Genomic DNA, 22158 nt, shown 5'->3' on the forward strand with positions numbered 1-22158 from the left:
AGTATTTACGTACCTGTAATTATTTTTAACTTTGTATGTACTATAGTAAATATTTTACATACTTTACATGTTACGTACTATTATATTTACGTTCATGTATTACGCTGTAACTGTTATTATATTTTTAAGCTTGTGCAATTCGGCAAAAAAGCTACATAAAAACTAAAAACAGAGCAATCAAACGTCTATTCCTAAATCAGGTTAAAGTTAAAACCATATCCTTATCTCATACAATTTAACAATCGGCCAATTAAGATACTAACGCAGCAGTAATTCGAGCACCTGTCAGTCTGGCGAGCTTTAGGATAGCGTTATCGACGTGCGCACGCGGCTCAAAGTTTACACCGGCAGACAGTAGCGCTTTCATGTTCGGCGGCCTCTTAACTAATTGCTTTCTGCTTGGGGGCTGAAGTGGCTGCAAGAAATGAACAGGACTGCAGAGAGTTTTTTTAAGGGAACTCTGTAAAACATTCTAAAGTAAGTATATCTTTTCTGTAGGTAGTTTAATAATTCTTAATTTATAGTTTATTTAGATACTGCGGGGTTGCGAACTGCATCGCAGCCATAATTGTGTTTTTAGTTTTAAGATATATTTTGTAATAATATGTATGCTAGTTTTAAGGTATTTATCTATGGGCCAATAGTTGCCTGAAAATAAATGTTTTCATTCATTCATTTATCGCATAAATAATTATTTAATATTTTAACCAGTGGCTCTGTGAGCTGTAGACCTTGTGAGGATAGCTTTAAACTGAATAAGATAGCTTCGCCATTTTGAGAATTTTTTTAAAGTTTAATCAGCAAAAACAATCGATTTTATCATCAGTCCTACTCACAAAATTTCATGAGGACATTTTTTTTTTCATCCGGACATACGAAATCATTTATGCTGAAACGCAGACCTTCGCTAACGCTCGCGAGCTCTCGGTCACTACGTATAATATGTACATATTTAATTGCAAAACAGGTGTTGATTTAGTATTTATTTATATTTATACAAAATAACCAAAGTGCCTTCTGGAAGATCACAGTTTACGTAATTTTAACGTGTCAAAAACCGGATTACAGCAATTTTGAAGCGCAGCTTTGTCATTCGTGAAAATATGCAACGAGTATTAAATCTGCATTAGCCATTTACCAAATGTTTACACACATTTCTTTCAAACCCATAATTTCAACTTTTCAATACTGCGCATACTCGTATTTGAGACATTACGATTTCGACCCGACGCAACGAATAAAATAATAACGTTAAAAGAAACCTATCAATAAAACTCAACTTAACGTGTCCCGAAATAAAACACTTTGTTATTAAGTTGACAAGCAACCGTAAAAATGTTCCTTTAAAATGTAAAATAAACAGATCAATCATGTTAAAGTGATCCCACCGGGCTCGCATCGAATCCCCGAAAAGAAGCCTACGTAAGCGTCTATTATAAAGCACAGATGTTACCACAAGACCGATTTATTACCCCGTTCCCCTCGCACAAACGCAATGCAAACTGGACTGAGCAAGATGGAAAATAAATGTGATACGTATTTTTTTATTCTTTTTCAAAATAAGAATTGTTCCACATTCGGGAGAGTGATTGACACGCGGTCGCCGGCGGCGCCCCCCGACGCGCGGCAGTAAGCGTTCACAAGATGGCCCGCGCATTATTATCATTTTGTAATTTATTACGCTAATTATGAAAGACCCGTATTTAAAAATGAAACAAAGGTATTACAGCGGCTGTTTCTGTAAAAGCTCCGCGGACGTGTGGCGTGCTACTTTTTTGAGCAAATAAATCTAGGAGCGGCCATCAATCAACTTGTCAGATGGACGGGAAGTCCCGTTTCACATTATTATGTAGATCCGTGATTAGGGCATTTGAAAAAGTAACGAATTCACAATATGTAGGTGTAACATTAACGTAACCCTTTAATTTCTGACATGTTGTATAATAAAAAGGGAAGGGTTCGCGTTTGATACGACGTTATTTACGTACTGAGTCGTAGCACTGCATGTTGACGAATTAGTCTGGTGTACAGGGTACATACTACAACGCGAGGATTAAAATATAGCTATATATGCGTACGAGGATTGAGGATATATTTAATAAAGCTATATTGCCATTGGGGCGATGGCGGATTGTAATTGGGTCCGCGCTACGACGTGAGAAGACTAGCCATCGGCCGGTCCCGGCCCGCTGCCCGCTGCCCACACCCATATATATCTACTAGACGTAATTGGAACTTTGACAAGATAACACCATCCCCTAAGTAATTATGATACCTACGATACAATCTTCGTCTCAAGACAATCTCACAGAGTAACAAACTGAAGACAAATATCGACTTGTCATTAAAACAATTCACGACTTCGAAAGGGAAGATATAACTACTCGTAAACCTTACGAATTAAACTTTGATACTAACCCAAATTAGTCTAAGGAAGATTATCTTGACGACTTAAACTCTCAAACTCAGCCAATTGGTGCGGATCTATCGAGCGTGTCAATTTACAGCCAGTTTAACAAATGTACATGGCAGCAATCAACAACCAAGCAGCCTAAATACCACCTCCCCCTCACTTTGTTCTATTTAGCGGCCAATAAAAAAGAACAAAAGGTGGCATGCAAATGCAACACATTAGAAAAACAACTTCATTATAAAACTGTTACATTATCAGCGTCTTTCAGCATTACAGTATTATATTAGTCAAAGGATAAAGCTAGCGTAGAACGTAGGTAAGATGGGGTTTGACGCACGTTTCGACGCCTCCCTCGCGGGGTGACTTTAAGCCGCACTTGCAATTGAAACATCGCCGCCGAATTTCAAACGGCCCTGGCTTAACGCATCCCGCATTCCACTCGATACCCGTCTCCTAACTTGTAATTCAGGGCTTAGGCGCCGAAATAACGCAGATTCACGACTTAAGGAAGAAATCTTGACTTCAGCTTCGTTGTGTCGTTAAACACACCCAAACGTGAGTACTTATATGATGGTATACATATAACTAATCTTTCATAGGACGGGGTAGGCTCAAGTGGATAGTTATAAACGATGCGGACAGCACAGACATTTGACACGAGAACAAAACGACTTGAGCGGGCTCAGAAGACGTCACAGGATTCGTGCTGCGTCCACTCCGCAAGACTGCGTGGTCACGAGAGTAATCCTTATTTATGGCAAGACGCCTTGCGACGCCTCCGCCGGACCAACTATTTGTCAGGCACTTGCGACTCGCACAGCATCAATCTGGGATGTTGGCTTAGCGATCTCGACGACGCTTCACGACCCGCACAGCTGCCCATCCGTCTCAGCGCTATCGACATATGTTGTTACGGGCAGAATCATAACTACTGAGCGCGTTATAAAGGGCGTGACGTAACTTAATCTATTATCTACCTGGGTCATAAATTCAAAATAGACATAAAGTGGCCAACAAAAGTGAAACTGAGTCACCCTCAGAGCAGTAATTCAACAGGAGCACGGCCGGACAAACAGCCGCGGGCCGCAGCCTACTCGTTAGGCGATCACTCTAAATTACGCGCAATATACGCGGGCCATCTCTCATTATTACGACTCTATTTTGGCAAGTCACAACAGCGGGCGTGGTGGTCATTGCGGGCGGTCACCGCGCACCATTATCCCTGTATCACCCGCTGCAACTTTTTTCACAACACTGACCAGTACCCCTATGCGGGGTGCCGTATAAGATAAAATCGTAAATTATAGCCCAATTCCATGGCTGTTAAGACTTGACAGATGAAAAGGCTTATGATGCGGAGACTGTCGGGGCTGAATCGTTAACATTTGAAATAAAATGGGGGTACTTCACTATAAAGACATTTAGTGATGATTAACGTCCACTTACTTTGTTTATGGTTTGGTGGCGAGTACAAGGCATTTCAAAGATTTTTTATATGCGAACATTTGAAATTTAACAAAAGACTGTTCTGAAATGAGGTCGTAAAATAAATTTTCCATATTTAGGCGTCCACTTGTATAGAACCAGGGTAACATAATCATGGAATGTTTATGGCCCCAATTCAACATTGTTAAAATGTTCTCATCACTAGCGCTTTCCCCATCGCCACAGAATAAATAATCCGTCGCATCGTAAAGGAGCCATGGTGCGCTAGGTAACCTAATGCGAAGATTTAGCACTGGCACTAATTTTTAACAAAGTGACTCCCTTCACATCCCCAGGATTTTTCTTTAAAATGTAGGTACAATTTCTCACTTATGAAAATCATAAGTTCTTTGATGGTTAATTAATTTATGGAACTCTGTTTTTTTACATGCCATGATATTAGAAATGCCACTGCACTTATAACCATATGTAGGTACTTTGCGAGTTTAACCTTTTGAACGCCACAGACGGCAATTGACGTCAACGCAAAATCGTGACAACGACGCCAAAGACGGCATTTGACGTCGATCGTTTTTTGATGAAAATCTACTGAAAAACACCCCACTTTTAGGTTGGCATTATTTATTCACAAAACTAAATTTTACCCCCGTGGCGTCAGTGGCACGGCAAATGGATGCGCCGTTTCGCGTTCAAAGGTTAAAGATCAAAGACCAATTTTTAAACAGCGGGAAAAAAGTGTCTGTTTCATAGGTACGGATTCAAGTTATTTAGGTATATTAAATAATAAGTTTTTGGCAAAAATTTCATTTTTGGTACAAGCTTTTATCGCTGACTGTACTTTTCTTACGACAGACAACTAATACTCATCGAGACAATTCTAAAACCCATAACACAATTAGGTTGCGTTGTTTCATCGCAGAGTTCCTGTCTCCATCATCAGATCAGTTCGACAGTACCATATTATTGTATTGTCATCAGAACTACATACAGCTGCCAATTTTCATGACGCTACGATCCTTGGAAGATGGTTAAATTAGTTGCCTTAGATTCCATTACATAGTTAGTTACATACAGGTCGACCTAATAAAAGCTTGTTAAAAAGGATTGGTCTGAAACGTCAATGGCATACAATGAAAATAAAATCCAAATGCCACCATCCCGTTTGAAAAACACTAAGTATAATGTGATTATCGATCGATGCTTATGTAAATTTGAACAAGAATATCCCTTGTTTCTCTCAAAAGTACACGGCGAATATTAGGTATATTTATTGTAAAATACAGTACCAACAGATAAAAACTGATCACAGACAAAGACTGAGTGTGACACCAAATGTAATAACCAATAGTCATCGTATTTCCTGTGTAATCTATTCTCACCTTATGGGTCTAAGATCTCGTAAGTGGTCTACTCTAGAAGCTTCAGCGTTTAGAGATTGCCAGTTATTGTTTTGGTTATAAACATCAGATTTGTGCTAAAGAGTGTACGTATACCTACTAGTAGAAATGACAGCGTGGGTGCACTGCGGTAACAAGCAACATTGTGGCATTGATGATGCTGAGATATATTACACAACACTTATGGTATCCACGTGGCGCCAACACGAACAATGCGCCATTACGCGCAGAGCAACCCTGGCTGTGGACAGTCCGTCCAGGTATAGAATACTACACGTCCAGGTAGAGCTAGGTAATGGATCTTACCATCAGGGATTCATCCCGGAATATATACTTGGTCAAGCAGATCTTGTCAGTAGAAAAAGGCGGCAAATTTGAAAAATTTAGGCGCGAAAGGATATCGTCCCATAGAAAATTTGAATTTCGCGCCATTTTTCTACTGACAAGATTTGCTTGACCATCTATATTATTCTATATCATCATTTTGGTCTTTTGTAAGTACAATCAAAATATCGATACGGATATACAGCCAAAAATAAAACAGCCAATAATAAAATAAGATTCTAATATAGCATTCATGCATTTTTTTCTCAATTTTTTACTACTTACCAAATTTCTATGAATTAGAATTTTATTAAAGTTTATGCAGGATTTCTAATAACAATATTACAGTTTGTAATATTTCCCTAAACTTTGATCACTCTGAATCCCACACCTTCTCTGTACTCAGAGATAAACAATCAAGCAAAGCAGTAATAGACTGTCGCATCGATGTCCTATGCTACACTACAGGCAATCATGGCACAGCAAATCAATGACTTTGAACTTTATTATACACGGATAAAGTTCATGGAAACTGTCATAGTAACTCGCACCGCTCAGCTATGTGGGTTTAGCGTCATGTTCAAAATGCGATTATTAAATTAAAGCACAAGGACCGTTGAACGCCGGACCCCCGCCGCTCGAGGGCCATTCTCTTCACCCACAAATATGCTCCATTCGACCACTACACAGATTTGTGCCGGGATAATATCAATGTGATACGTCGTGTTTGTGTTTGGACACGAATGATGGAACGGTTAGCGACAACAAATGTCAATGAGGGTGAAGTGGCGTTTAGAGACATTTCTGAAAATAGATGATGCTTCGCTATCGTAATTTGAATTTAATATTGGTCTATTAAAACACAATGTAGGTACATTTTGGGATCACAGCACACACGCAGAACAGCACAGCACAGCGTGTAATCAGACGTCGTACCTATTTGTCATGTAGGTCGTATTGTCATATTTGTCATAAAGAATGAAGGCAAGGAATTAGTTACCATTATGCACTAACTAATAACCTCTCTGTTATTAGATCTAGATAATAAGATGTGCCAAGTAATGGACGGCACAATTTATATAACAGAATAGGTACGCGTGATAGACGACTTGCACCTACACCATAAAACAATAGTTGCTTACCTACAAGAAAGAAGTCCTCCAAAGAAGTTGACAGTTTAGTAGTCAAGCATTAAATTTGCCCTTTTTATACCTAAGTAACTAGCGACCCGCGCCGGCTACGTACGGGTCCACAAATTACCTATACACCTTCCTCAAGAATCACTATATTGATAGGTAAAGACCGCATGAAAATTCGTTCAGAAGTTTTTGAGTTTACGCGAACATACAGACATACAGACGCGGCGGGGGACTTTGTTCCATAAGGTGTAATGATTGACTACAAGTTGACAAGACCACCAAAGATAGGAAAGTGTTAGAAGAAAACGGATTCACAAAATCATCTTAGTATCATGGATACCATGTCATTGGTATCCATTACACGGAATACAACGGAAAACATCCAATTCATGGTTATAAATACAAATAAACAATCGTGCCTTTACGAGCTATGACAAATCCGAATTACAATCATAACCTTTATCCAGCGCATTCACGGCGCATTCGGGGCAATAAAATAACTCATGTCCAATTTATGTTAATACAATAAATACTGACATAAATAATTCTGACCGAAAGTCTAGAAGACAATTCAAATTTATGTTTGAAAAGAACTAACTGTCTTAAGTAACGGCAACAAACTCAAATTGAATGATTTGTGTGAAGAACCATACCCAAATCCTGTCTAGTTGTCTACTTGCTAAACCTTCAGCCTATATAGGAGAATCATATCATCAGTATATATCGGATGACGGACTTTCAGTGTAGTGATCTAAAGTCAATAAACAAAATAATTATTTTATTTATATTTCTTATTCTATCACTTTTTGTTCCATAAAGAGAGAATTTTGAGAAATACAGATTGCCAAAACGCGTTCATTAACTTTAATGCCTACAAGAGAAAAAAAATACATTTCTCGATTGTTATTTCAATTTACATATCTCCAGGCGTTCGGTTACAACAGAAGTGTTCACGCGAACGAACTTCAACCGCAATAATACTTCATAGCAAATAATTGTTTTGAAGTACTGTCATTAAAAAGAAAGAGCGACAAACCGACAGATGCTCGCGGCCATCTTGCGGCCGACGTAGCATTGTCTGTCGGCTTCGTGACTTTGTGGTCACAATGTCTCCATTTAAAATCAAATTTTAGTATTTCCAAAATTACCAGAAATACCAACCAAAAGGTGCAAGCGTCGTACACATGAGCAACGGCGTAATTTGTAGACGTTCGTTGCGGTCTGCTACGAATAACTACGTTTAAATATGGTCTGAAAGCATGTATTGCATACCTACTTAGACGCGCTGGCATATTTATTTTATTAGGGTTTCGTAACTACTACGGAACCAAGTCTGCCAAGGATTCCGTAGTCAAAGCGGAAAGTAAGCGGAGAGAACTGAATAGGTAGATCTTTACTCTAAAAGTAGTTTTTATGTCTAACTGATTTTTAGCAGATTTCGCCACATGCAATTTTCAGACGTGCAAATTGCCAAAGAGTTGAAAAAAATCGTTTTGAAAATGGAAAATATAATTTCCTATACAAAACTTGGTGAAGAATCTAAAATTTTCCCATGTGTATAATTTGACATATTTGAATAATTTTCGTCCACCATACTTTTTTTTTTAACGTGGTAAATCACAGGATTCCTTTTACTCGTGTAAGTACCATTTTTAATAAGTAATAAAATAACCCAAACATAATACAATTTGTTAAAAAATAATTAAGTTCCTCTAGTAACGCCAACAATCAGTAGGCATTTTTAAGAGAAAATTAGGAGTATTTTTGATATTTCACCGATACCTGTATGGCGCCATGTATTGTATCAAACAGAAATTGATGAAAAGTCAAACATAAGCAGCTCTATGACCCTTGTTAATGGTAAAATGTTGCCCTAGTGTTTAAGAACTGATATTGAATAGGTAGGTAGGTACCTAAGGACCGTATCGTTTATTATGGGTACAACTTTACTTAGCCGTTTTTTCTGGTATCATATTTTTATTTAAAAATTACACATGTAGTTAAATCAGTGCTTTAATAATAAGTAACATTTCGTCCTGGGAGATCACGTAAAGCATATGGTTTGGACAATATTAACCTAATCCTCCCGAGTAACTACAACGATTTTGGACAAATACTACAAGAAAATTTGCGGTTTGCGAACAAGACGAGATATTACACAAAAAAAATCGTACTATGTAAACAGCAATTACATATGATTCGTAAAGCGAAACACCTGGGCATACTCTAGTTAATCATTGCTTGTAGTTAGAAAAAAAGTTTTGTATCTGTGCATGGTGGCCTTTTAGAGAATATGGCATGTTACTTACGATAACCCCGACTTTGGTATACAATATAACCATCATGGAACGTTTCTATCGACCTGCTCTAGCCATGGTTCAACGCCATGAATGTCCGTTAGGCTTTGGATTTCGGTAGATTCTTTTAGCTGTTTCCCTCATTTCGCTTGCGTCAGAAATTGACGGGAATCCAAAATGTTGCATAAAAAGTCGTTTTCGTGTAAAAATAAAAATTCACCACATTTATTCTGTGGATGTTCAATTGAGCAATCATGAAAAGGACACTTAGAAGGCATATTTTGGCAGCATATTAACCTTTTGTTTCTTTAAATCGTACCAAGGAATCGGTGAAATAGTCTCAAATTAAGCTCGATAGGCTTGTCCAAATTATATTTGCTAGACGGTATTAAAATCATCATAAAGTCCCTAAAATAAAATAAATGTAAAACCTTCTTATATCAGATATGGCTCAAAAATACCCATAAAATACAAAATAGTACACACGTCAACAGTTAGACCAGGTTTTATCTGTATCCATAATAAACAATACGGTCCTTATTTTAGAAGTTTGTGGTAAAGTCTCATTATTTTTATTATCACATCCATTTTACAGGTGTTTACTACATCTTCTTAGCGTCAGTGTCATTTAACGAAACTTAAAATAATAAAAATACATGTTATTCCCCCTAATTTACGCCCAGCACAGATATACCAAAACACTTAATTGCGATGATAAAAACAATACATACGCATGCGAGACAAGATCTGTGAAGCGTGAAATTGCCATCTGCGTCGCGAACACTGGTAAACGCACGCGTAAGTAGGTACGCACGTTACCACCGATTCCCGCCCTCATTAGGGTTCCAGCTAAAACATTGTATGACGTCACAATATTCTTGTCATTACAAAAATATTATATTCTATCAATCGAACTAAAAGGAGGGATAAAGCACGAAGACGTTTTGTTTTTAAGCCGACTCGTAACTGCGGAAGTAGGTACCCAGAGGTACGTACCGAATTAGATACTCTAGAAAACCACAATTATAAACAAACACGTCTTTATTTACGCTTTTATTGCTGACCGTACCCCATATCTTTTACACAACCATTGCTACTTGACCCTACCTTTAAAAGTAACGAGCCCAAACTCGATGTGGTTGCATCATCAGATCACCTCTTGCGAAAGTTTACCAAATTTTGCTCAATCCGCATACCGTGCAGTAGCAAGCACTTTTCTTTATAAAATGTATCTAGGTATGTTTTATAAATATCCGTGTGTTTAAAGCATGGTGCGGGTCGCTATAGTACTTTTTAAATTAAAGGAGAACCTAACAATATTTTCGTAGCAGGAGCCTGATTATGCCAACTTATTGTTCAATTTCACCAGACACAGCCGTAAAAACTGAAGTAAAGCTTCAAGGAGTTTATTAATCAAGTAGAACTGGGCTTAGTGGCATTTTTCTCCAAGGATGTCGTGTTCATTATTTCTCAAGAAGGCGGGCGGCATGATGAGAAATTAATCCGGGGGTGGGCAGGTGGCCGGTCGTCGCCACAGGTGCTGTGTGGGCCAATTTGCGACAACCAGTGTCGCCCAAGCCTATGTACGCGGTATAATCCAACCAGATACGTCTTCGACTAATACCGCGGCGCCTTAAGATTTTTTATCGCCGAGTTCCCGGGGCTTTAGAATTGCTTTACGGTTTTCATTATTTCCTATGTTGGAGGGGTATTTAAGAAAATTTGTATGACAACACTTATTTATACCTACGCGTACATTAATCCGAATAGAACTCAGCATCTATTTAAAATTTTAATCAACAATGTCTCAGAAAAAGGTTTCCGCAGCTTTTTTTACCTATAATAACAGCGCAGGGTATAAATGAATTGCTCTACATATAAATTAATACCAATGATTATCTATTTTCACTGACTAACTGTGTAGTGTAAATTAATTCAAGAGCAGCTTTCGCGAATCAATTGATTTTATATGCGCGGATTGTTTATGAGAATTTTGTTAGTTCAACACTCGCGTGAGCTCTTGTAAAATTGCACATCGAGTAGTCCGATACCTGCCAGACTGTGAAACTGCAGGCAGAACAAGAGGAGGGGTTACATGGCTCACTATTTAGGTATAGAACGGTTCTGATCAATGAGGTAAAATAGATCAACTGTTTTCATTTATACTCAATCAATTTTCATATGTTTATAAATTTTATAATAGAAGTATTTCAATAACTACTCCAGCGGAAAAGCGTCTCGCGGAAGGCGGGCGCGTAATCCCGACATATCTTGGTACATTTCTCAACGCGCCACAGCGGGACTTAGCGGAAAGCCGCGCCGCGCAGATGCTTATCTCAATAACAGTTTTATTTATTTTTGCCAGACTGATCCTCCCCGCGGATGCGTCTAATGAAAATAGAGGAAGATGTTCCGCTCCGCATCCTCAGACGAGTCGTCTGCCTCGAGCCTCGCGTCGCACGCGAATTGCAAATGACAAACTGCTTGTTCCGATGGGAAATGGGAACGACCCGGTATTTGCAAATGCATGAAATATTATTGAGTTTTTTTGTGACTTACAATGTGAACGTTTGGAGCGTAGACGTGTGAGCGTTTTTCGGTTAGAAGGAATTGATAGTTTTCATTTCGAAATATAGAGTGCTTGTGTTGCGTAAATACGTAGAATCAACTGAAAAAGTATCTACGCTACTAATTTGGCTAAAAAAAGATTATTTTACTCTCCACCTTTTTACACAAAGCCTTTTTTGAGTATTTTCACACATTATTTTAGTTAAACACGAGATATAAGTATTTTACTTATAATAATAATAGCCAATATCCATTAGTAGCAATGACAAAAGTAGGTGTCATGATATTTTTGAATGCGTTAGTAGCATCGATATATATGTTTTAGTTGATTTCACCTGTTCATACACCAATTCAATAAGTACCTAATTTACAAAGTAAGAAAATGCTTTAATCAATCGCGTATAACACAAATAACTTTTAACTGACTTTAAAACGGAAATAAATTCGGGGTAAGAGCTCGCTTATTTCGTTTGTTACGTCTTCAATTAAAGTGCGGAACACATTGCTGCATTAAATCAAATTAATTGTTAACACTGGCGGAGTATGCTCTTTGTAACAAACTTGCACGGGCCGCCGTTTATTCGGTCGCGAATTAATGCCCTCTCGTAAACCAGAGTGTCGTAAACCAAACACCGTCACTAGTTCCAAGCGAGATGCAGATCAACTATTAATACATTTATTATAAATCTGAAGTCTACTAGGTATTACCTGCCTTCATACTTATGTATAATTAGGGCGAGCGAAGCGAGCCCTATCACTATTCGACAAACTATGCATTCTTGTGGTACACTTTACGGAAAAACTACTGCACTGTTAGGTTTGAGATTTAACATAGTAATTTAAACTCATGTCTAGATGTGTTATCAAACATAAAAATATCATTTTATAATCCTAAAAAAATAAAATAAAGTAATAACACTTTGTATTACTACTAGCGCCATCTGTTGGCAAATTGTGTTATCAAACATTTGTGCTAATGTTAATTATTTATTTCTCTAACAGATGGCGTTAGTCGTAAAAAAATAAATAAACATTGGACATTCTTATACAAATTGACTAAGCCCACAGTAAGCTCAAGAAGGCTTGTGTTGTGGGTACTTAGACAACGATACCTATGCGGTGTTTTCAATTTCAATAATGTCGATGGTGTTTACGCCATAAACAACGATGAATACAAAAGTGGGTTAAAATTTTGGATTCAGACCCACCTCGCTTCGCTTAGTCTGTTCCCAATTTAGCAATTAAGTTTCTGTGAATACCTACTACTACTAGAAAACTACTACTAGAAAAATAAATCTTGCTGTAATCACTGCGGAGGTCAATTTACTCGTATGTTTTGTGACGCTGATGAACTGATCAGTCATGTTGTGTTAGCAAACTTAGGTAAATCGGGTATTTTCATTTCGAGAAACAGTTTTGGCGCCATTCATTTATTACGTAAGATGATTTTGGGGTGGAGGGGGGTCGAACATATCTTATTTTTTCTTACAAGGGGGAGGGAGGGGGTTTTCATAGTTCTTACGTAAGATCACAAACATGCGATTTTTTTTTAAATTTCGATGAAATTATGACGTTTAAAATAATAATAATATTTCCACACTCTATGCTATAAAACATGGTGCAGAGTTAGCTTAAACGAGCTCAAGTACCTTTGTACAGGTACAAATAAACATTCATAAAAATATTTTTTTGAAAAATAAACACTAAAACAAACCATACGTGTACTAATTTTTTCCCTCAGATTCTTACGTAATATATGGTAATATAGGGGGCGGGACGGAGAGGGGGTCAGCCTATTCTTATTATTTCTTACATAGGGTGGGAGGGGGTCAAAAACTGACAAAAATTGTCTTACGTAATTAATGAATGGCGCCTTTAGTGTTACTATGTATTGCTTGGAAAAGCTAAAATTATAAATAAAGATAAGCATATTAATACAAACTTCAGTGACTTAGGGCCCATACACGACTGCAACTTGTATGTTGCAACGTCGGCGTGCAGTTCAACAAAAACAGTTCCTAGTGGAACTCGGGTTTGGTGCAACAAAGGCACATTATGTTTTGGTCATCCGACTCATCTTGATGAGCACTTAGGAGAGTAGTACCCAAGATAGAGCTGATGCTGAAACCTGGCAGTACCTAGTGGAGCTCGGGTTTGGTGCAACATATATAGACACACGCTGTTTTGAATACCCGACTCGTCATGTGATCACTGGGTAGACCAGTACCCAAGATAGCTGATGCTGACCCCTTTTTTTTTTTTTTTTTTACGTGTAGTAATGCATTTAGGCATTCCGCCTAGCCGGAGAACTAGGACGGATATGTCGGACTCGTGGCCAAGGGGCCAAATACCGACTAAACCCTCCACGGTATGCCCGTCTCGCAGCAATGGTGACGGTGAACACGGGATCGCAGAGCATTCTACCGCGAACACCGCCTGCTGCCGACAGCCGAGGCTGTCCCCTCCTTGGACCCGAAGGCCCTGGAGCCGAAGCTCCCCCTCTCGAAGGTAGTATGCAGGGCGACACCACACACTGATCCCTCATGACAGCCTCCACGCCGGGAGGAGATGGAAAAACCCCGGGTTCCACCCCCTCAGGTTGTCTTAGCGATTTTTTATAGAGGTGGTCATCCTCGTGGCCACCACGCCGGCGCTGGCCAGCAGTGGCAACCCCCCCGGCCGTCATCATAGGCCCTCTGCCTAGACAGTTACGGGGACCGCAGTTTTATACAGGTCAGCGGCATTCCTGTGCCCTCACGCGCCCGGCCCGAAGGCCTCATCCGCGACCGCAGCCGTCCGGCCCGAAGGCCCCCCTCCAGCACACACTCGGATGAACTCTCCCTCATTGAGAGGACACCCTGTGCGGAACCCCCTCAACCCCCCCACGACAGGACATTGGCAGCACCGGTAAGGAATTACTTGAAAATCAAGAGATTACTTACCGTTGCCCCCGGGGCGCACCGTCCAAGAACCCTTACCTTTCCCCCGGATCAACTGATCAAGAGGAATGTCAAGAGACTCGGCACTCTAGGAGGTTTCCTGTCCGTAGCACCCCTGATGCTGACCCCTGACCGTACCTAGTGGAGCTCGGGTTTTATACAACATAGGCACACGCTGTTTTGGTCATACAACTCGTCTTGATGAGTACTTAGGATAGTAGTACCCAAGATAGAGCTGATGCTGAACCCTGGCAGTACCTACTACCTACCTAGTGGAACTCAGGTTTGTTGCAACATAGACACACGCTGTTTTAGTCATCCGACTTGTCTTGATGAGCACTTAGGAGAGTAGTATCCAAGGTAAAGCTGATGCTGAACCCTGGCTGTACTTATTGGAACTCAGGTTTGGTGCAACGGCACACGCTGTTTTGGTCATCCTACTCGTCTTGATAAGCACTTAGGAAATTAGTACCCAAGATAGAGCTGATGCTGAACCCTGGCTGTACCTAGTGGAACTCAGGTTTGGTGCAACATAGGCACACGCTGTTTTGGTCATCTGACACGTGACATCTGACACTGAAAACCAGTTGGCTTGCTTACAAAAAGTACTGGGCGCCCGTGTAGGATGTAATATAATAAGCGCTTATGAAATTGTATATTACGTGTGGACTGTGGATCATATTGGAAATTTGATTTTGTCGTCTGGACACGTTTTTAATGGACAAAGTAAATGCTGTAACAGACAGGCGTATCGGACAGCATATTTCTTTCTTGCTCTCACTTATAGCTGCGTTCTTAACGGACTTATTACGTACCCACTCAATCGAACACGAAAGAAGCCTTGGATTGGATCAAAGTCGCAGTCCGGTACGTTTAGGTAGAAAAACTCCGCGAGCCCTTACAAAGCTCTGCTTTTTGCTAGTAATTAATAGGCTACATTCCTACTAGTCAAATTAGCTTCTTTTTTTGATGATTTGCTAATATGGAATTTATATGAAAACGAATGTAGTGACGTCACGGTAAACTCACCTACTTTTTATATTTCAATCCGATTTATTAAGGGGCCGGTATATGACGTTTTCGATTTAGACCTCACTTTGTAACCATAATTTGTTCAATAAATGCTTAATAATTGCATTAAATTACAGGTAAATTTGTTCACGAAGAAACCGTGTACCGACTCTTCATGCCATTTTTAATTTGCTGTTATTATCTACAAATCGACACTAAAAGTATGAAAAAATCAAAATATGGAGTTCCGTTTGAGACAGAAGCAAAACAATTTTGTCTTTGACAGTAATTGAATTACTGTATGATTTTGAAAGCTAGATAATTCAGCTACCAATTTATTATCGATTTATATTTTTACTCACAAAGACAACACAGAAATTCGATCTCAAATGGAAACTTTCGAACAATTTCCATACATTGACGACATCACTCAAAATTCTTCTTCAAGTCAGATGCCCGTTGGGGCTACACCGGAGCACACGTGTACTTCTTCAAATGAAAATGACAGCTTGATTTTCTTGCTTTTGACAATTATATTGACATTAAATCATATACGCACACGAGAAAGCATACCAGTAGATAAAATAGGGTACATAAATATCAGCTCGTATATCGTCTCATTTAAATTTGATTTGCTCTTATTTACGGGTCATAATGGTTGAAAACCTCAGTAAACTATCTTAAAACAATACGATTACAGTCGAATTTAAGTATTATGTTCCTTCAAAACTCGCTTAAAATGAAAAAAGTTTAAAGACTCATCTTTACTGATTGGGATCAATTTTTATTATGCTCGTATCATTTTGAGTCATTTTAAAAACGTATTTGACTTCTGTACGTCAATGAATTTTGATGACAATTGTAATCTTGTATTATATTATAGAACTTTTATCTTAATATATTGCCTATTAACAGGAAGAGTTATGTAATTCGTATAAGTAATACCTGAAAGTCTTGTACCTAGATCTGTAATACCATGGATTGCGACGAATAAATTATTATGATTATGCCGTTCGTTCCGTCTATATGTATAATGCATGTACGTGCTGTTCTCTGAAAATCTTCAAAAAAAAATAACGGCTAGACCAGCAATAAGTACTAGCGAGTTTTTGCGGCTTTGGAGACCGAGATGAAGCTTACAGGCCAATTAGCGCTGTGGCCTGGTTATTGTTATGTATACCTATGTATCTAATGTTTTATAAATTTACTATAAAAAGCAATGTTTTATTTCGATTAGGTCTACATTTTGTGCATATTGCATATCTGAAGTATTTTCGTACTAAACTTGAAACTTTCGTTGAAACTAAATAAAATAATTATTCCAAATGTACAGTCACCTGCAATTTATGTTACACAACTAAGGCCGCAAAAATATCTGACACGATCTTATTTGTAGAACCATAAGAGCATGTCACATATTTTTGCGGCGTTCGAAGAGTAGGTACCGTCATTATCACCAACTTTGCCCGCTTTTTTTTTAAACACGAATTTCTCAAAAAAAATCACATCATATGACTTTTTTTGCTCAGCACGTCCACTGTGATCAAACGCATCAGTTTATTTAAAGAAAAAAAATTTTTATCGTGTTTTTACCCATTTTTTTGCGTTTTAGAGGGCGGGCAAAGATATCCGGGGTTTTCGCCAACATTGCCCACGTCAATTTGGTATTCAAATACAGCTCGTATGATGATGATGTCTAAGGATCACTTAAAGGTTTTAAATAACTTAGCGATATGTGTAAAAACTTTTAAATAAATTTGCTGGGCAATGTTGCCTACCCGTTTTTGCCCATTTCCAAATAAGGCTTGCCTAAGCATTTTACAAAGGCTAGGGTTGTCACTTTTGAGAAAATCTGTTACAATAGTTTAATGGCCAAAAATATGATTTTTGTTGTGTTTTTCATTCGTTAACGGGATAAAACATAAAAGGACAGGATAAAACACAAAATAAAGGATAATAAGACAAATTAAATACAGTATATATTTATAAACTTATTTTAGTGTACAAACATAACCTTCTTTTACTTGCGAAGTTGGGTAAATTAGATGAAAGTGACAACCCTAATCCGTTTTTGGTGGTGGGCAATGTTAGTATGGATGCCAAATTACCGGATTACTTTGACCACCGCTAAAACTTTTGTGTATTTAGGCCTTTTTAGTTTAAATCTCAATAGACATAATCTATGCTTCATGTGTTATAACTCAAACCCGGAAATATTTGTCAAAGGGTTCTCAATTTTTTCTACTTGCATTCATTATTTATCAATTTTTTGCCCGCCGAAATATACCCTATATTAGACAACTCGCTCAAAATTCCCAAGTCAAGTTATGCACAAGTTTGGCATATACTTTGTCAGAAATATAACCTATTTTCTACTAAAAACAGCAGGGTGGCCATAACTATTATCATTTTTTCTACATTAACGAATTTGTTTAAAATTGTCATTTTGGGCAAAGTTTCCCTGGAGGCAAAGTTGGCGCTAATGACGTAACATATTATTGCAGGTGACTGTACATAAATGTTTCGGTGATTTTGAGATTATTTTCCAGGTTAGTTTACTAACAATCAAGTTATGCAGATACCGATTTCGTGAACGTATAAGTAGTAAGGTACCGCTATTGTTTAGCGATACCGATTATTTTTGAAGGTAAAACTATACCGGTTGAAATATAAAGATATTAAAATTACAGCAGGGACAACCATTTTTACATTTTAAACACGTTGTTGTACATTTTGCTGCATTTGTCACCCTCTTTTCACTTTCTCCTCTCATCTACTCAAAGGTTAACTGGAAGAGATCCCTCAAAGGGATAAGTTCGCCTTTGTACTTCTTACTAATTGTATGTTATTTTTAATATGTATTTTTGTACAATAAAGAGTTTACTACTACTACTACTTTTTTTATAGGTGTACCTAAACCATCATTGGCCGAGCATTTGCAAAGGTCTCCGTTTCAGCTTGAGCAAAAATGCTTTTGTATGTTCTCCTTAAATAAATGTTTCGGTGATTTTGAGATTATTTTCCAGGTTAGTTTACTAACAATCAAGTTATGCAGATACCGATTTCGTGAACGTATAAGTAGTAGTAACCGCTATTGTTTAGCGATACCGATTATTTTTTAAGGTAAAACTATACCAGTTGAAATATAAAGATATTAAAATTACAGCAGGGACAACCATTTTTTATAGGTGTACCTAAACCATCATTGGCCGAGCGTTAGCAAAGGTCTCGGTTTCAGCTTGGGCAAAAATGCTTTTGTATGTTCTCCTTTGCAGATCACATTTCTCAACTGATTCTCGTGAAAATTTGTAAGCAGGTTCGTAAGAACTATTCTGTTTCGCTTTATCCGCCAAAATGGAATTGCCACCCTGCCGAAACTTTATTTATTTAAATTCCTATTGAATGGATTTTGCACCTTATGAAAAACCGTATAGAGTAGTAAATAACATTTTACATCTGACTTAATGACATCTTGTTTAATCGCTTTAATTGTACAAAACGCGTATCTCGACAAAGCAATATTAGGTAGTAAAACAGTCAACAATCAAATGAATTAAATAGGTACGTCACGTTTGACATGAATAGACAAGGAAAGCAAGATTAAATGCATTATTTCTCTTTCATCTTTAAATGGAACGCTTTTACCCTCAAAGGAGGCTAGTGGTCAATACTAAACTAAAAGTCCAATCTTAAAAAACATGATGGGTCACTGACCTGTCCCAGTAAAGTGAGGTAGTGTGCGTGAAGTGCGCTTGTGTGTGAAATGGGGTAAATTGACAGAATCTGAAATTTTACCCACCGCTACCATCGCCTTAAATACAAATTGTGTTTAAAAGTAGCTGCTATCTATGTTTTTCTAATAATTAGAGATGCAACGGATAGTTGTTTGGCCGGATACTGGATACCGGATATTGGCCTGACCATCGGCCGAATATCCGGTATCCGGCCGCCGAATATCCGGCCAGCGGAACTATACCTACGTTTCGGTTTTTCAGGTGTGCATTCTGCAGGTCTGACCTGTTTCCTAGACTCCTAGTGAACGTTCGCGCGGACACATTTCTAGGTTCGATATGAGTGCGCGTGTAACTCAGTGGAATGTTTTAATTGTTTTAAAATAATAAACAAGTACGATTATGAGTATTATGACCATGACTGTTTCTTAAATCCAAATTAGTTTACTCCGAAATCAAGCAATATTACTATCCGGTATCCGGCCGGATAGTAGTTCACTATCCGGTATCCGGCCGGATATTAAAATCATGGCCGGATAGGCCGGATACCGGATAGTAATCGAATATCCGGTGCATCTCTACTAATAATTATCTGGTGCTTTATTTCGTGCACGGTTTGAAATAATTTAAGTACAGGAAACATCCCTATTATAATAATCATCTTTACCACCGATTAATAGCTCCCAGTGATCTTCTTTGTTTTTATTCTTTTATTTGACAATCGATTAATCAGATGTACCTACCTAATAATGTTTTCCGGTATAGGTACTTAATATAGGTATGTACATGTATAGGTACATATTGGCAACCTTTGCAACTCATGCAGCTATATAGGTCTTCTTTCTGCTATTTTAACGTTAAGTGTCGATTCGTCAATCTATCAATTGCTTTTATGCGGTTAGACAGAGCATTATTACCTGCATATTCCCACATTTGACATTGTCACAGCATTATACCTTATCCTTGCGACTTAATTTAAACCAAACCGACCAAACAGCTATCGTTCACCGCTTATTAAAAGGCAATTCGCGTGAAACACCGCAAAGACGCGGTGAAAAATCTTGCGGTGGCGACCGTCCCGAGTCTAATTAGGTCATTTGCCATAATTGCCGGCTCCAGATTGGTTTTTTCGCGTCGACAACGTCCCGCGGGGCCCAGTACACTCTAATGAACACTTCTAGCGCTGAGAGCGTCGAATAAAAATCGAATTTCTTCGCAGCGGTCCTCTTAACGACGTAAAACGTGGGTACCTACATGTACCTACAGTCGGTGCGCTGTTGATTTTTTTTTTTACTTTGATGGCTGACTGGGTACCATCGTTGTAATTATCTACCCCTAAATAAAGAAAACTTTCACCTTGCCTTTCGTAACCCTCCTCGTTCATCGCAACTTTTCACTTACCTACTCGTACAGAACCAGCAGGTCAGCCATCAAAGTCGACAACTCACATGTGAGCCTTGCTTGCGCTCTCGATGGCAAGCTCTTGGCCTCGTTTTCGGCATACAGCGGTTCACTGACCTATTCGTTAATGTCTTGCGAGCTGTCAATGGCCGGCGGGCCTTGCTTGCGCTGTAACTGGCCTAGCTCTTGACGCAGCAGCACCAGGTGCTCGTACTGTTCGGCAGCTGTGTCTAGTAGCTCGACGCACGCGCGCATAGCCCCCGCCTGCTTACCGCTCTCCTCTTCTACTGTCTTGTCCGCTGCTTCGCTTACTAGCATCACCCGCTCTACCATTTCATCTAACCTAAAAGAATATTAAAGTGGTTACCTTACGGTTTACGGTACCTACTTAAGAATATCTGATGCTTTACAAATTTAGACGAGTAAATATCGGGCATATAGAACGCCGTAGCATCCATACAAATTCAAGTAGAATATGTCTACCAATATAGTTATTTACGATACAAGTGCGGAAAAGAGGAAATTCGAAACGAGTGGCGATAAATTAAAACACGACCGAAGGGAGTGTTTAAAATCGACACGAGTTGCGAATTACCTATTCGCACGTGTATCGTACAACGTTTTACAGTACATATGGCCCTTTAAACTTTTGACATCGCACGAAAAGTGCTATTTTACGCACTAGTGCGGGACCTACTGGGTGGGTGGGTACTGTAAAATATTTTTTCAATGCTACTTACTTCCGCTTTCTTATCTCAAGATGAATAAAAAACAGCAGCAATACTAGGGTAAGAATGGCAATATTTAACTGCGGCCAAGTGAGGTGCTGGGCGAGTATGTGGAAACGAGTCACTTGCACTTTAGGTACTACCGTCCACAACGAGAAGCCGGGCACCAGCAGGCTCAACGGCAGCGTGAACGCCAGAAACGCACCCGCTACAGCAGCCCAGTCCCATTCTCTGTAGTTCGCAGGCATAAGTGTCGGCCAAATTAAGCTAGATGCTTGTGAAATAAAAGTATAATTTTATTGGAAATTTTGGTAACGCATGACACGTTTGCAAACGCCTGACATTTGTGTGACAACAACTGTCATTAAAAGCAAATTTGCCTAAGTTTCCCTCTGCGCTTGAAAGAGGTTTCATTGAGTAGGCATTCAATGATATCTAATATATGGTTGTTATAGGCCGAAATAGAGACTGCGCGCACTGCGATTTAATTTTTGCGACACGATTTTAAAATCGCGCTGTAATACATATTTTCTTGTCGCATGTGCGCGCACCGACATATAAACACATACGTTGCATCTCTGCGACAAAATTATCGCGCGACAAAAAATCGTAGTGCGGGCTTGGCCATAAGCTGACCAAGGAGTGAAACATTCTCAATATATAGTAGAAAGCTTATATTTGTTTTATTAGACAAAGTTGCGAGGCGGTAAATGGACCGGCGAGCCGATGTGTCCATCACAGGCGCGGCATGCACGACGACAGGC

The 22158-nt window shown here is 38.9% G+C and overlaps 1 protein-coding gene across 4 annotated transcripts in view; it reads right to left on the reverse strand.

Annotated features, from left to right (window-relative positions):
- The window catches only part of LOC134790706 (uncharacterized), a 76157-nt gene extending 54386 nt beyond the window's left edge, over positions 1-21771 (reverse strand). For 2 of the 4 annotated variants that reach the window (XR_010144208.1, XM_063761609.1), the window contains exons 1-2: positions 21407-21771; positions 20784-21009 (exon numbers count right to left, since the gene is read on the reverse strand). Coding sequence is in view for 3 of the 4 variants with exons in the window: in XM_063761609.1 (XP_063617679.1) it covers positions 20784-21009; positions 21407-21642 (462 nt within the window). In the remaining variant the exon portion in view is untranslated. Of the gene's footprint in view, positions 1-6361; positions 6385-20783; positions 21010-21406 lie in introns of those variants that run through there. The other 2 variants (XM_063761611.1, XM_063761608.1) reach the window with 2 other exon arrangements.
- Between the last annotated feature and the right edge of the window lie 387 nt (positions 21772-22158).

This window comes from Cydia splendana, chromosome 5 (genome assembly GCF_910591565.1).
Source record: "Cydia splendana chromosome 5, ilCydSple1.2, whole genome shotgun sequence".
In the NCBI taxonomy this organism is placed as follows: domain Eukaryota; kingdom Metazoa; phylum Arthropoda; class Insecta; order Lepidoptera; family Tortricidae; genus Cydia; species Cydia splendana.